Source organism: Crinia signifera, chromosome 1 (assembly GCF_055691185.1).
Source record: "Crinia signifera chromosome 1, ASM5569118v1, whole genome shotgun sequence".
Classification (NCBI taxonomy): domain Eukaryota; kingdom Metazoa; phylum Chordata; class Amphibia; order Anura; family Myobatrachidae; genus Crinia; species Crinia signifera.
In genome coordinates, this window is record NC_139217.1 from 159946113 (window position 1) to 159958522 (window position 12410).

General features: G+C 47.4%; 1 protein-coding gene across 2 annotated transcripts in view; it reads left to right on the forward strand.

Annotated features, from left to right (window-relative positions):
* Positions 1-1669: 1669 nt before the first annotated feature.
* INTS10 (integrator complex subunit 10) overlaps positions 1670-12410 on the forward strand; it is a 34080-nt gene continuing 23339 nt past the window's right edge. The window contains exons 1-3 of one of the 2 annotated variants that reach the window (XM_083175422.1): positions 1670-1892; positions 3878-3945; positions 5795-5898. In XM_083175422.1, coding sequence (XP_083031548.1) covers positions 1764-1892; positions 3878-3945; positions 5795-5898 — 301 coding nt within the window. In that variant the 5' untranslated portion in view covers positions 1670-1763. The remainder of the gene's footprint in view (positions 1893-3877; positions 3946-5794; positions 5899-12410) is intronic. The other variant, XM_083175430.1, reaches the window with a different exon arrangement.

Consider the following 12410-nt stretch of genomic DNA (forward strand, 5'->3'; position numbering starts at 1 on the left):
CAAGGTCGACAGCTGTTACGTCGACTAGTGTCATTGTGAACATGTTTAAGAGTGTTTTGCACAGTGTACCCCTATGTACCCCTACACCCTACTAAATTCAGACGCTTTAGCGGTTTGCAGGGAGTCTAGATTCAGACGCTTTAGCGTCTAAATTTTAGCGTCTGCATTTGGGACACCCCGTTCGTTAGCGGTGTGCCGGGGTGTCCACTGTGGAACTACAAGTACCACAATGACCTGTCAGCGCTGGGCAGCGCGTGCTGCTGCTGCCAGCGCTATGCTGATAACGTACATTACATCTAGAGCGGCACGCGCTCAGTAAACACAGTCTGGCAAGCTGCCAAGTTTCATGAGAGACTGTGTGCGCGGTGGCGCCGTGAAACTACACAAGTACCGAATTGCCCTTTTATATATTAGGCATAAACAAGCTCAGAAGTGTTTTACAAATTAATTTTAAAATAGGACTTTTGGAGATCAAGAAGAACCCTTGCCTTCAAAATAAAGGGTATGTTTGGAATCACCTTAGCAGAGAATTTAGTATTCGATGAACCACCAAAAGGCCCTGCGAGCTGCACAGCAGCACTGTCTCCTGCGACCAGCTAATTACCTCTGCGGCACCGCCGGCAGAGGTTCCATTTCATCAGCGACCATCTCTGGTCGCTGATGAAAAGGAGACACTGGGAATTATATTGCTCAGCAATATATTGCTAGCAATATATTGCTGAGCAATATATCTCCCCCGTGTGTATGGGGCTTTAGATCTGTAAACGACCATTCAAGTGGGTATGGGTCGGGACAGGATCAGATGCAGATTGTGAGTGGGTCATAAGCTCCACTAGATCGTGAGCGGGTCGCACGATCGTCTTATGGTCTGCATCATTCTGGTGTGTACCAGGCATTACATATCCCTGGAAATTGTTTCAAAATGTTGACAAGTAAACTTATACAGTGAGTGAAAAGCAGAGGTCTTACTTTTTTTTTATTAAATAATGTGAAGTGTATTAATTGCTTTGAGATATTTTTCTCCATATTGTTTTTATTACTTTGTTCTCTATGCCAGTGGTTCCCAACCCTGGTCCTCAAGTACCCCCAACAGTGCACATTTTGCAGGTCTCCACACAGAATCACAGGTGAGATAATTAGCCCAACCTGTGATCTTTTCAAATGTGCCTGAATAATGAGTGCACCTGATGGGTGACCTTGAAAACGTGCACTGTTGGGGGTACTTGAGGACCAGGGTTGGGAATCACTGCTCTATGCCCATTCCCTTTTTTCGCCATTGCACCTCCGAGAAATGGTAGGATATGTACCCAGCACACAGATTTGTATTTTTTACAGATTATTAAACGTATAAAACTAATTTCCACACGTCTTCCAAATATATACAATTCATCCAGGTAAGTACTACTTAACATTACTGGTCTGGGGAAAAAAATAACAATAATAAAAAATCATCAATAAGCACGCCCAACACGTCAGAACGTCAACACGGAGCACAGCGCTGACAGATGCTGTCGCTATGGTGATTAGGAAAGCGCCTTGTGATGACGTCAGATGCGCGGCGCATGCGAAAAATCATCAATAAGCACGCCCAACACGTCAGAACGTCAACACGGAGCACAGCGCTGACAGATGCTGTCGCTATGGTGATTAGGAAAGCGCCTTGTGATGACGTCAGATGCGCGGCGCATGCGTTTAGCTGTCTCCGGGCTGCCGCTTGAATCCGTGAATCCGTGAATCCGTGCTGGGTCTCCACCGTCCGGGTCATGGACGGCCTCGGGGACTGCGAGTTCCTTGTGCAGAGGGCGCGCGAGCTGGTGCAGGAAGACACGTGCGCGGCACGAGCCTGGCTGATCACCGCCCGCACCCTGTACCCACAGGACTTCAACATCCAGGTGGGCGCCCGTGGCGAGGCGGGATGTGCTACAGGCCTGGACTACCGGGCAGCGGGGCTTTATGGCCGCAAGTCCTGTTTACCCGGTTACCCTTCTAGTGGCAAAGGCTGCATGGAATTCAGTACACATGAGCTGCAGGAAGATACAGTAGCTTAGCCCTGCTTTCCATTTTCCCTGTTATGTCTCTCATATTATAATAAAACGAATATTAGGAATTATTATTTAGCTGTATGACATGACAAGTGTTACTGTATGCCGGGACTGTGAAACACTTTTTTAAAATTTTAAAAAAATTAAGGGCCATTTTTGTCACAATCCTCATCACATGAGAATGGAATATGATAAATGCACCCCAATCCACAGCGCACTAATTAAATACATCACAGTATGTGATCATAGTACCTACTATGGATTGGTATAATTGCTGGGGCTATATTTTCCTTTTTGCATTGTTTTATGAAGAATACTACGGCACAGATCAGAGGAAACTGTGCAGCTGCAAATGTGGACACATGTTGCAACCTGCAAACACAAAATGCATCCTGGGAAAAAACATTTTGTATTCAATATAGTGGCATACAATTCATGCGATGCAATTTTTCATTGTAAAGACCCAATTTTTAATTGTATAGTCACCCATGGGTGACTTCATACCCCCACTATCCAACTACGCATGGAGTTGATTTTATATAGTGTGACGAGCGGATGCAGAATACATTTAAAGTAATCCGCGCCCCCTCGCGGGGCTCGCTGCGCTTGCCACACTATATAAAATCAACTCCATTGGATAGTGGGGGGTATGAAATCACCCATTGGTGACTATACAATTAAAAATCTGGTCTTTACAATGAAAAATCGCATGCCTTAAGTAGTGGCATGTAATGATAAAATCGGGCGCCCAGATAATACACAAGTACCCTTTATTTTATTCAAAGCAGCCACATTCTGACACTTGGCAGTGCCAAGAATGTTTCTGACGTTTTTCATGGGTTTTGGGGATGTCAGGCATAGGTAAAGGGAGAAGGCTGAATTTAGGGGCTGCCGGACAGGGTCCCGACAGTCATTAACCTGATGTCGGGATCCCGACTGTTAAAACACCGACGGCCGGGTTCCCGACGGCCGTCGGCTATTTTCCCTCGTGGACCCCCATAGAGGGAGAATCGAATAGGAGGCGAGCGTAGCTCTCCACCGTGTCCGCGGCGTGGCTAGCGCAGTGAGCCCGCAAGGGGCTTTGTTGCGCTGGCCACGCTGTCTGAGACCAGGCAGTCGGATCCCGACGTCGGGATTATGACTGTCGGTGAATCATACCACACCCGAATTTAGGATGTAGCGGGAAATACCTGTGGTGATGGAGAGCGCCAGACTTCTGATCTTTACTAACAAATGGAGTCTGAGGCGGCTCTGAGATATGTAGGAAGGACTCTTACACCTCATTTGTTCTGTTAATGTGCAGAGGCATTATTAGGTAACATACTGTACAGTCATAGTTTCATTTGTATATGTACATTTATGGGAGGCTTATGCCCTGTACACACTATACAATATGCAGTCCTGCGAAACAGACGAACCACAGGGTATACACTGAATGATATTGTTAACAGTATCCTTTAGTGACATAACCAGGACCCCTGTAGAACAGGCAATCACAGACAATCTGGTCAGGTTTGACTGCATGCTCAGGCGATAGGGGTTATCATTACCAATCTGCCGGAGCTCGGATTGTTAACGATGTAGTGGGTACACTACACACTAAACGATATGCATGATTATATCATTATTGTACATATCATTAACGAAAAATAGAGAATTTCTACTCATTTATCACTGTACCTTGGGGTTTTATCTCTTGGTTTACACTAATTATTGGTAACCCCTTCCTGGTGACCTGTCCTGAGTTCCAGCAGTTCTCAGTAGTTTGTGATTTGTGTCTGAGATTTTCACATATAAAAATTAACCTGTGTGTATTTATTTCCCCTCTGTTGTAGTATGAGATGTACAGTATTGAAAGGAATGCAGAACGAACCGCTTCAGCTGGGAGACAATTGTACGACATGTAAGTGATTCTTTCTATTCAGTTCTGAAAATAACATCACTATGTATAAACGGCAAAAATGTAGTATAATAAAGATAATTATTCTAGAAACAATGACAGGATGCAATATTAAGGTATATTATGTGTTCTTATACCCTGACCGAAGATTTGGAATAACTTGACTGAACTTTAGAATAAACTAGTAACATGCTTTGCTGTATATTCATGAATTAGTGTAGAGTGGAGAAGTTACCCATGGCAACCAATTAGCCTTGAAGTAACATTTATCAAGTGCATTGTATAAAATTATATGTAGCGGCTGATTGGTTTCCATGGACAACGTCTCCACTGGCTCACTTCACTCTTTTCACCAATTCATGAATAGACCCCATGAATTTGAAAGAGGTGATGGTACTTGTTTAGTTTCATGGCGGCAGTTACGTAGTCAGCGTAGTGTCCCTGTCAGAATCAGTGTAGTGTTCCTGCGGTCAGCGTCCCTGTTAGTATCAGCGTTGTGTTCCCAGCGTAGTCAGTATGTTCGCGGCTAGCCGGAGCTTACGTAGTTAGCGTAGTCAGTCAGCTTTTTTACAGTTTCTTGGACTTGTTATATGCTATTATTGAACATTGTTCATTGGTTTTCTTCTTTCTTCTTTATTGTTCAATATAATACAGTTGCCAGTTAACACATGTTGTCATTACTGTTTCAGATGAATGATATGACAGGTGTGAATGTTTTCTTTTAAACACCCCCACTATCCACATCAGCCCGAAGTGTGGCGAGTGCACGTATTAAGCATCCTCCCGACCTGTTCATACCCCACTATCCACGTCGGTGTGGGGAGCCACCAATCACAGCGGATTACTTGACATGTATTCCGCGTCCCCTTGCGTGGCTCACTACGCTCACCACGCTTCGGGCTTGTTTTACACATCCCCACGCGGGGCTCGCCACACTTTATGCACGAGACGCACGGGCTACCGAACCCCTAACCCTGTCTCCCTGAAGCGGACACGGGCAGGGTTGCTGTACCTTGCCACAAGAATTACTGAGACGCACAAGCGTCCGAGATGTGCGTCTCAGGCTGATGGAGCCCCTCTCCGCCGGCGCCCGCATGGCATCCGCCATCGCAGGTAATCTGGCGGTTACCGGCGCTGTGTGAGAGGCGCTCACTAGGCTTGCTGGGAACAGAGCTGCAGCTCGCGGGGACACTACGCTGACTACGCTAGGCAGCCTTTAGGCTATGCTGACAACATAGCTTAGCCTAACGTAGCTTAGCCTGCCGCCGTGAAACTACACAAGTACTGAGTTGATTTATCTATAGTGTAACCACGGCTTCCATGTTTTATTGATGTTGGAAATTACTGATTGTTTTACCATAATCACTAATTGCTGTTATTCATCCATACAATATATTCCAGTTATATTGAAAAGTCCTTTATAAATTCAGTAGCCAACCTTAAAAGTGTTGTCATATTTTACAATGCTACTGTATACATTGAAGGGATCATGATACAAGTAAATATCATACAATGACACGAAGGTCATTTGATCCTAAGATGTGTGAGGAACACTCGGTGCAGCAATTGCTAGCTTCCAGCCTCATGGCTAGTTTTCTATTTATCTGTCTTGTATAATCTATGGCCATTCCATTTGCTGGACCCTGACATCCTAGAATATCATCTTATGTGAGCGGTGTGTCATCTGTTTTGGGAGATGTGTGCAGAGAGCAATAGGGACATATATAGCACGTAGTGGTGGTATCACGCAGCCGTGTGGTCACAAAGCAAACATTGCTTGGCCAGCTAGTTTTCCTCTAGAACTATTATAACTGCTTGGCTTGTAATTCTATGTTTCTAATTTTATGTTCAGGTTTGTGAACTTCAACGACCAGCCAGTGGTATGGAGGGAAATCGGTGTGATTACAGCAGCTCTCCGAAATGATTCTCAGGATAAGCAGACACAGTTTCTAAGAGGTAAGAAGCAGCCTAGTAGTGCACAATGAGGAGTATCGGAGCTGGAGGCCAGGGCAGGCGAAGGCCCCCGTCCCCCGTATCAGAGCAGGTATGGCGCGGCTATGTTAAACCTGACGCCAGATCAGAGCCAATTACGAGCCAAGCTACCACTGCCGCTCCTGATTGGCTCCCGAACCGCTCACCACGACAGACCTGCTCTTGCCCCTCTCTGGCTCCTATAAAGCTGGTGGGAGGGGGGGTTGACGACCGCACCACAGGGCACAAGCCCACCCGGCCAAGACCAGATTCTGCTTCTTCCCCCAAAAAATCTGGTCGCCAGGGAGCAGAATCTGGTCGCCATTGTGAGCTGGAGACTGGGGTTTGTCGAGCCCTGTATTAGTATGCATGAAATATATTATATATATATATATATTACACTATTATGTTGCATGGTATAAGTTCTCAACACACTGGCCCTTATTCTGATCGGTGCGGCCGGATCCGAATATGCGGCCAGGACCGTGCGTGCGAAACCCCGCCTTCCATACGGATCGCCAACTCCGTCTGTACGTGTTAAGGAGCTGGCCGAACGGACCGATTGTGTATTTTTCATGGAATACGCCTCCTCCATCTCAGGGAACCTCCCCCATCATTCGACGGTCGCAGACCATCGAATGCAGGACCGAGTGGTCCACCAGCTCAGACCACACGGACATTTTTCCGTGCAAAAGCAGGGATCTGGGTGGGCAGCTGACATCCGGCGATGTTATATGTCCGCCCCCTACACGTGCGTCACGGCCGCATTACCATACGTACGCCCATCGTTTGCATGGGAACGCCCATGAAACGCGGGGCGTATGCATATGGTAATGAGCCCAAATAGCCCTTCACGCCCCTCTCCACCCCCTGTTCGGAGTGTCCACATTTCATGCGGGATTTGGCCATACGCCCCGCTCGCACATGCACAGAGACGCCTCTGCACATGCGCAGACACAAAACATTGGCGGCACGGACGCACGCGGATATTACCGCACCAACCAGAATAAGGGCCACTGTAACAGCAGCTCCATGCTACTCCATGCAAACCACCATGCATCATGGGGATTTGCTGGGTCTATCAAGCCTACAAATTTCCAGGTCTCAGTCGAACGCTGCCAACATACCAAAAAAGAGGTTGACGCACTATTATGTGCAAAAACCTGGGTTCTTGCAGCATGCGTAGTGTTCCTTCTATCAGCCGCCATCTTTGTAAACCCATGCAGTTCCTGTTCCCTGTCTGGGGTGTCGTTTCTTGCACAGGTCTGGTTTGCATATCAGTGCTGATATACAGACCACACTGTGCTAGAAGCACTATAGCAGACAGTGACACCCCAGGCAGGGAAGAGCAACTGCATGGGTTTTCAAATATAGTGGGTGCCAGAATGAACACTACATGTGTGAAAGGTGTAGAAATCCTGCACTGTTTATGGATACAATTTCATTCAGTTTCACATTTTCAGTGTTTTCAAGAGGCCGTATTTGGATTAAAAGTATATGTCATGCCCCACATCTGAGTTACTATTTCATAGACGCATCAGTTGTTTAGAATGGAACAAAATACTTTCTCCCACATCCAGCAGGGGACACTGCCTTATACCATGGGGATTGGGATGTGGTCTGGAGGAGCCGGCACTTTAAGAAAATTTGTCCTGCTGGCTACTTCCCCTCCCATTCCCCCTCAGACTCCAGTCTTTGGAAAAAAGTGTCCGGAGGAGGTTCTGGCACGTCTCTCTGACGAGACTGAAGATTTTTTCTTATATATATTTTTTTTTTTTTTTGTAGCTTGTCTACTAGCGCTGGGGTGAGTCAGGTCGGCGCTGCATGCAGGGCACCTCCTGGACTCAGCCACCAGGGAATCCCTGGGGGTCCGCCGCAGCTGCATGCAGCGTGCGTTACGGTCCCGGAGGCATCCACACGCCCCCAGTCGCTTGTTTTTATAAGTGTGTGTCCGGCGAGGCCGGAGGGTCAGGTACTAAAATCCCTGTACGCCGTGACAGCGCGGCAGCAGGGAGAGGCGTTCTTACCTCAAGAACGCGGCGTCAGGCATCTTCTCCAGGTCCACCAGTAATCGAGGGGACCCGGAAGCGGAAGCAGCGTCATAGAAACCGGAAGGGCAGCTCCCTGAAGTGAGTCTGTTCTCCGGATAGCGTCTGCATATAAGATGCAGACGCCAAAGCCCACAAGTGCCTGACCTACAGCAACGGCAGCTCCCAGTGGCAGGGTACCTGCGTTGACTGTTTAAAACCTTCTCCCATCACCAAAAAGGTATTGTGGTCTGGTGAGAAGCATTGGTGGGTAGATTAGGGGTTAGCTGGCTCTGTTTCCCCCTATTCTTTCTTATTATCTCTGTAGATCACTGTGGTGCACTGTATGTAAAATGGCAGAGAGGAGTGCTTCTAAGGCTTCTCTAAAGCTGTATACGTGTAAGAAATGCAAGGTTCAATTTAAACAGCATTTAAAGGGTGTGTCTACATGTGAAGCTTGTTATGGGGCAGCTCAGTCCTCTGCAGATGAGCACCAGCAAGCTCCTGATTTAGCAGCAGTTCTAGCAAATTTATCAGCAGAACTGGCAGCCTCTCGTAAAGAGAGAGAGAGTCTGCAGTCTCAGATACAGTCTTTGTCTGCAGCGGAACCAGCCTGGGCTACCTCTCTATTGAGATCAGTCGATAATTTGTCCAGATCTCTTCCCTCTGGTTCACAGACTCATCCTAGTGCTCCTAGAATTAGGAGAGCTGAGGTACTGTTTCAGGAAGAAGAAGATGATACATCAGCGGAAGAAGGGGAACTGTTTAGAGAGGAGTACTATGAGCCTCCAATAGAGGATTCTGTCGAGGACGATCCTCAAGGTATGGATGCTTTAATCAGGACAGTGAAAGAAACATTGGAGGTTTCTGATCCTGAAGCTCCGGTTCCAGTGTCTATTTTTGGGAAAACTCCTAGACGTCAGGTGTGTTTTCCTGAAAGTCCTGAACTGGATAGAATCTTATTAGATGCCTGGCAGTCTCCGGACAAGAAATTCCAGGTATCAAAGAGATTTAAAGTTTTGTACCCTTTTTCCCAGGATTCTAGAAACAGATGGGAGTGTCCGCCTCCGGCAGATACATCAGTTTCTAGACTATCTAAGCGCACAACCCTTCCTATCCCAGGGGCTGTGGCACTGAAAGAAGCTCCAGATCGTAGATTGGAGGCTACCCTTAAATCGGTCTACTCAGCCTCTGGTTTTCTCCTCAGACCAGCTTTGGCAGGTGCTTGGGTGAGTAAGGCTGTTGAAAAGTGGGCAGGCCAGTTGATCACTGGTTTGAAGGAGAACAAGCCTAGATCAGAATTATTGCCCCTGGCGGAATACATTCAGGAGGCAGCCGGATATCTTGGAGAGGCTGCCACAGATACAGCGGCATTAGGTGCTCGAATTTCGGCATCAGCAGTTCTAGCAAGACGTTCCCTGTGGCTCCGTTCTTGGCAGGCGGAGGCAGAGATTAAAAAGGCAGTGGAGGCGCTACCTTTTAATGGGGAAATATTATTTGGTCCAGAATTGGATAGACTAATTTCCCAGGCTACAGGAGGGAAGTCGGCTTTTCTTCCATCTCTAGCACCAGCTTCTAAAAGGCCTTACGGAGGTCCTTCCTTTCGGGCCTTTCGAGGTGGTGCAGGAAGTAGAGGTAGAGGCAGAGGCTTTTCCGCATTCAGAGGTAAGCGTGGCAGAGGAGCAGCCTCAGCGTTACCAACAGGGTCTTCAGCTCGCCGTCAGGAGCAGAAGCCCCCTGAGAAGCCTGCTGCATGACGGATTACCAGACCACCTGGGGGATTCTCAGGTGGGGGCAAGACTGCTGTCATTTACAGAAGCATGGCAGCAGGTTTGCATGGATGCTTGGATTCTGCAAATAATAGCGAGAGGGTATCAGCTGGAATTCACAGCTGTTCCCCCAAAAAGGTTTTTTACGATGGGCCTCCCGTCAAAGGAACAAAAGAGAGTGGCTCTCGATTTGGCTGTAAAGAAACTTCTACAATCGGGTGTAATTGTGGCAGTTCCAGCGGATCAAAGAGGGCAAGGATTTTATTCCAATCTCTTTCTCGTGCCGAAACCAAATGGAACGTTTCGGCCGATTCTCAATCTAAAAAGCCTGAATCAATTTATTCTTTACCGCCGATTCAAAATGGAGTCAGTACGGTCAGTTGTAGCAGGCCTCGAGCCCAACGAATTTTTGATGTCCCTGGATATAAGGGACGCCTATCTTCACATCCCTATATGGGAGTTTCATCAACAGTTTCTCAGGTTTGCCATTCAGGAGGCACATTTCCAATTTCGAGCGCTTCCCTTCGGCCTGTCTTCCGCTCCTCGGATTTTTACCAAGGTAATGGCTTGCATGGTGGCAGCACTTCGTCTTCAAGGGATTTCCATCATTCCTTATTTAGACGATCTCCTTCTCAAAGCTCCATCGAAAGAGAAGTTGATTTCGGATGCAGTACTCACGTACCAATTTTTAATCCAACATGGGTGGATAATAAATTTTCCGAAATCACACCTGCAGCCAACTCAGAGGCTTGTCTTCTTAGGACTTCTATTCAACACAGTCCAACAGAGAATATACCTTCCGGAGGACAAGATTGTATCTCTTCGGACAATGGTGAAGCGAGTGCTGGAAACAAAGTATCTGACAGTGCATCTTGCAACAAGATTATTGGGAAAAATGGTATCATCTTTCGAAACTCTTCAATACGGAAGGTTCCGATCCAGAGAATTTCAGCTGGACATTCTGTCCCAGTGGACGGGATCGCACCTTCAGATGCAAAAACAAATAAGGTTGAGGCCCAGCACAAGACTGTCACTTCTGTGGTGGCTCAACAGGGACCATCTGTCAGAAGGTCGCCAATTCGGTATGATGGATTGGACCTTGGTAACCACCGATGCCAGCACTCGGGGCTGGGGGGCAGTGACCCTGGGTTATTCTTTTCAGGGTCGTTGGTCCGTTCAGGAAGCCCAGCTTCACATCAACATATTAGAACTGAGAGCAATCCGGATGGTATTAGGTCAAGCATCGAGTCTTCTACAAGGGAGACCGATTCAAATTCAATCAGACAATGCCACTGCAGTGGCCTATATCAATCGTCAGGGGGGCACGAAGAGCCGTGCTGCAATGAAGGAAGTTCGGCCGATATTCCTTTGGGCAGAAGGTCACGTTCAGAACCTGACAGCAGTGTACCTACCTGGTGTAGACAATTGGGAGGCGGATTATTTAAGTCGTCAAGATCTTCACCCAGGCGAATGGGAATTAAACCCGGAGGTGTTCCGCCAATTGACAGCCAGGTGGGGGATGCCTCAGGTAGACCTCATGGCATCCAGGAGGAACAACAAGGTACCGCTGTATTTTGCTCGGTCCAGGGATCCGGCGGCACTGGCAACGGATGTGTTCTCCGTTCAGTGGGGGTTCAATCTAGCCTATGCTTTTCCGCCATTTCCTCTTCTGCCACGGCTACTGAAGAAAATCAAGAAGGAATCAGCCATGGTCATCCTGATCGCGCCGGATTGGCCGAGGAGGTCATGGTACACAGACCTCAGTCATCTGGTAGTGGACGACCCTTGGGTGCTGCCGTTGAGAGAAGATCTGCTAATGCAAGGTCCGTGCATTTACCCAGGCTTACGTCAGCTTCATTTAACGGCCTGGCTGTTGAGGCCGAATTATTAAAAAGGAGTGGCATTCCATCTGCAGTAATTCCTACGATGGTAAGGGCAAGGAAGAATGTCACATCAGCCCACTATCACAGGATCTGGAAAGCCTACATAACATGGTGCGAAAACCACCAGTTTCCAAGGGCAGTATTTTCCTTGGCAAGGCTTCTTCAATTTTTACAAGCAGGATTTGATTCTGGGTTGAGTCTGAGTTCTTTGAAGGTCCAGGTTTCGGCATTGTCGGTCTTCTTTCATAGAAGGTTGGCTCATATTCCAGAGATCAGGACATTCTTGAATGGAGTTTTGAGGTTAAGACCACCTTTTGCGGCACCGACAGAACCATGGGACCTTGGTTTAGTTCTGAGATTTTTACAGTCGGAAAGGTTTGAGCCTTTAGAGTCAGTGGACTTACGATACTTAACCTGGAAGACCCTTATGCTGTTGGCATTGGCGTCAGCTAGAAGAGTCTCAGATCTGGGTGCACTATCTTGTCGTTCACCTTTTCTAATCTTTCATGAAGATCGAGCAGAACTCAGGACGCGCCAAGATTTCTTGCCGAAAGTTGTTACGGCTTTTCACATTAATGAGCCAATTGTAGTACCATCTCTTTCGGGAGAGTCAGTATCATTAGATGTCGTTCGGGCATTAAGATGTTATGTTAATCGTACAGAATCTATCAGGAAGACGGATTCTCTGTTCATTCTGTATGATGCAGCAAGAAGAGGATCTCCAGCATCTAAGGCGACATTAGCTCGCTGGATTTGCCTTACCATTAAGGAAGCTTATGTTTTTTCTTCACAGCCCGTTCCAACAAGACTGACAGCCC